The 2,885-nt window shown below is 62.8% G+C and overlaps 1 protein-coding gene across 1 annotated transcript in view; it reads right to left on the minus strand.

Annotated features, from left to right (window-relative positions):
* GET4 (golgi to ER traffic protein 4 homolog (S. cerevisiae)) overlaps nucleotides 1–2,885 on the minus strand; it is a 9,856-nt gene that overhangs the window by 869 nt on the left and 6,102 nt on the right. Inside the window, exons 5-8 of the mRNA XM_010854363.1 lie at nucleotides 2,560–2,623; nucleotides 1,515–1,926; nucleotides 211–351; nucleotides 1–28 (exon numbers count right to left, since the gene is read on the minus strand). The exon at nucleotides 1–28 is cut by the window's left edge and continues 4 nt beyond it. Coding sequence (XP_010852665.1) covers nucleotides 1–28; nucleotides 211–351; nucleotides 1,515–1,926; nucleotides 2,560–2,623 — 645 coding nt within the window. The remainder of the gene's footprint in view (nucleotides 29–210; nucleotides 352–1,514; nucleotides 1,927–2,559; nucleotides 2,624–2,885) is intronic.

Below are 2,885 nucleotides of genomic sequence, written 5' to 3' on the forward strand. Positions count from 1 at the left end.
CAGCACGGTGAACACGGTGAGCTTCCCCCTGGAACAGGAGGAGCCACCACACTGATGCTACACGGGACCACGGGCATCGACCACGGGCATCGAAAAAGAAACCACACGCCTCCACACACACTCCCACACGTCTCTACACGTGCCTCTGCACACCTCCAGTGCCTTCACACAACCACACGCCTCCACGCACACACCTCTGCGCACACTCACCCATCTACGGCCAGCAGCAGAAACCAGATGAAGTTGAGCAGGGGCTGCACGAAAGGAGGCCCGCCCTCGATGGACGGGTGCTTCTGCGTGTACGTCGTGAACACCACCGAGGCGCTGCTCTTGTTTTTTAAACAGAGAAACCTGGAAATAAGAACATCGGTCAGTGGGTGCACCCAGCCGCAGGAGGAGCAGACGGGGGCACACGCCCCTGCCCCGCCCACCTAAGGTGCCTGCCAGGCCCAGCGCAGGGAGCTGGGGTTGACAGCGTGGGGACTGACTCCAGAGGGCACCCAGCCAAGGTCAGCAGAGGAGGGAGGGCAGCAGCTCCCTGAGCCCGAGCGCCTGCCTACCCGGCCGGTGAGCACACGGGCTGGATGCCGCCCAGCACCGGTCTCCTCCCTGTGGAGGACGTGTCTACGGCCAGATTTCAGCGCAGTGTGGGCCCACGACACAGCCAGGTGGGCAGGGAAGGGCGGAGGCCGGAGGGGACATCGGCACCGCGCACAAAGCTGGGGCCAGGGTGCTCCGCACGGTGAACAAGCTCTGTTCTCAGAGTCGCAGGCTCAGCATCAAGTGGTGCTGGTGGGGCTCCGAGGCTCCCTGTCCCCCAGCTCACGAGACACAGCCCGGCCGAGGCCTGGCCACCACATCTCAGTCCTCTCTGGGAAGGTTAACCTCATTCACAACAGTAGTGTGTCTGCTGGGGGGAGAGGCTGGGCTCCAGTCACCTCACGTGAGCTCCCCGCAGCGCTCACACCTCCAGCAAGTCTGGTATACCACAATGTTCTTAAAGTAAATTGTCCAGAAAACACAAAAGAGAAGCCTCAACTGGGGCAAAAGAGCAAAGATACAGAGCTGGGTGGGAAGCTGGCTGGTGACACCCCATCACTGTGTCTGGACACACGAAACGTCTGAGAAGACAAGCCGCCTTTCAACAAAACCCGTGTCATACGGACACTTCACGTCCCAGGGTGGAGCTGAAAATTCAGTAAACACGTGTCCCACCAAAAGAGCAACTCCCTCCCAACCAGACGTGATGGATAAATGAGAAAACAAAATCGATGGCAACAAAAAAGCAACTTAAAGCATAAAAAGTGCTTCTACTGTCAAGAGAAACATCACAAGTTGACCTGAGAGAGCGCAGGTCTGGAGTCCCCAGAGGTCAGCGGCAAAGTCACGCTCGGGGACGTGAGCCGTGTGTGGGATGCCAAGTGACTTCAGACCTGTCCTTGCGTGAGGTTCGGCCAGAGGCCGGCCCGGGACCCGGGGAGACCACACACGAGCGGGGGATGGTGGGTACCTACTGGAGGACGGCCTGGGCCACGAACATGTCCACCTCGCTGCGGAAGCCGCGGGCCGTGGAGTACTCCACCAGCATGTTGGCACAGCCCTCGCCGTCACTCGAGTGCAGGAAGTGGTACCGCGACTCGCAGTAGTTCTGTTCTGCGGACAGAGCGCGGGGGAGGGGCCATGAGCGCGCTGTGCACACAGGGCCCCGTCTCGCCAGCACACTCCACCTGGGCAGTGGACCCAGTGGAGGCCAGACTGTCCCCTGCACCGTGGGGACAGCTGGGAACGAGTCAGGGAGGCAGAACCCGAGGCCCCCGGGAGCGCAGCACGCGGGATGGAGCCCAGGGGCCCTCTGCCCACGCCTGCCATCCTGACGAGGACGCAGGACCGGACGCGGGCTCTTTGGGGACCAGCCGTCCTCTGCTGCTCAGCTCTTCTGAGCCTCTGACGCTACACTGGCTACTACCCTCTGGGTGGGTAACCCCAGTCCCAACCTGCCCAGTTTCAGTAGAGGACTGGAGCTGTGAAGGGGCCCCCTGATACACAGGCCCCCCACTCCCCCAACCCACCTTCCAGCCAATGGCTCCCACCCAGAGCCACTCAGCTCCTACCCGACTCTGAGATGTCTGACGCTCCTGTCTACCGTCACAGCTGGGGGTGCTGATGGCACCCAACCCCAACCCCAGACCACCCAGCAGCTAGCGCTGGCGGGACGCCCAGGGTCAGTGGCACAGAGGCTGAGACCCAGCTACAGGGCAGGGACCCTAGGTCCTACTCACGCGCCACACTGGGCCCCTCTCCTCCAGAGGAGGCTCCACGGCTTCCAGTTAAGCCTCCTCCACCTCCCAGCAATTCCCCAGCCCAGTGCAGCCCCAGGTCACAGCCAGCTCCTGGTCACCTCCAACAGAGAGCTAGTTCCGGGCTCTCCTCAGTCTCCTCTCCTCCCAGCCCCAAGAGGTTTCACAGCCTCCAGGTGAGAGGAGAAACCTGGCAAGTCTCCAGGGCCCTCCAGCCCCGGGCAGGCAGCTGCACAAGACCTCAGGGGGCCAGGGCTCCTACTGCCCTCGCACAGGACGTTGGCCCCGCCACACCGCCCCCCGGAGGCTGCCCATCGCAGGGGGGCCTGCAAACACCCCTGAGCACAGCCTCCCATGTGCGCAGGGTCCTGCCAACCTCACCCACCGTCTGTGCCTGAGACCCTTCAAATGCCCAGATCTTCAACTTCAAACCTTTAATACACGCATACCAGAGCTACACAGCTCCTAACCTCAGCAAGGCCTCTGCACGGGCGCCGGCCGCACAAACCGGGCTCCGCAGACCCGGGCAGGCCGGGCACGCAGGCGGACGAGGCAGTGCAGAGGGGCCTGCGGGCCCAGCCAACCCGC

The sequence above is a fragment of the Bison bison genome, unplaced genomic scaffold (assembly GCF_000754665.1).
Source record: "Bison bison bison isolate TAMUID 2011002044 unplaced genomic scaffold, Bison_UMD1.0 scf7180017853345, whole genome shotgun sequence".
Classification (NCBI taxonomy): domain Eukaryota; kingdom Metazoa; phylum Chordata; class Mammalia; order Artiodactyla; family Bovidae; genus Bison; species Bison bison.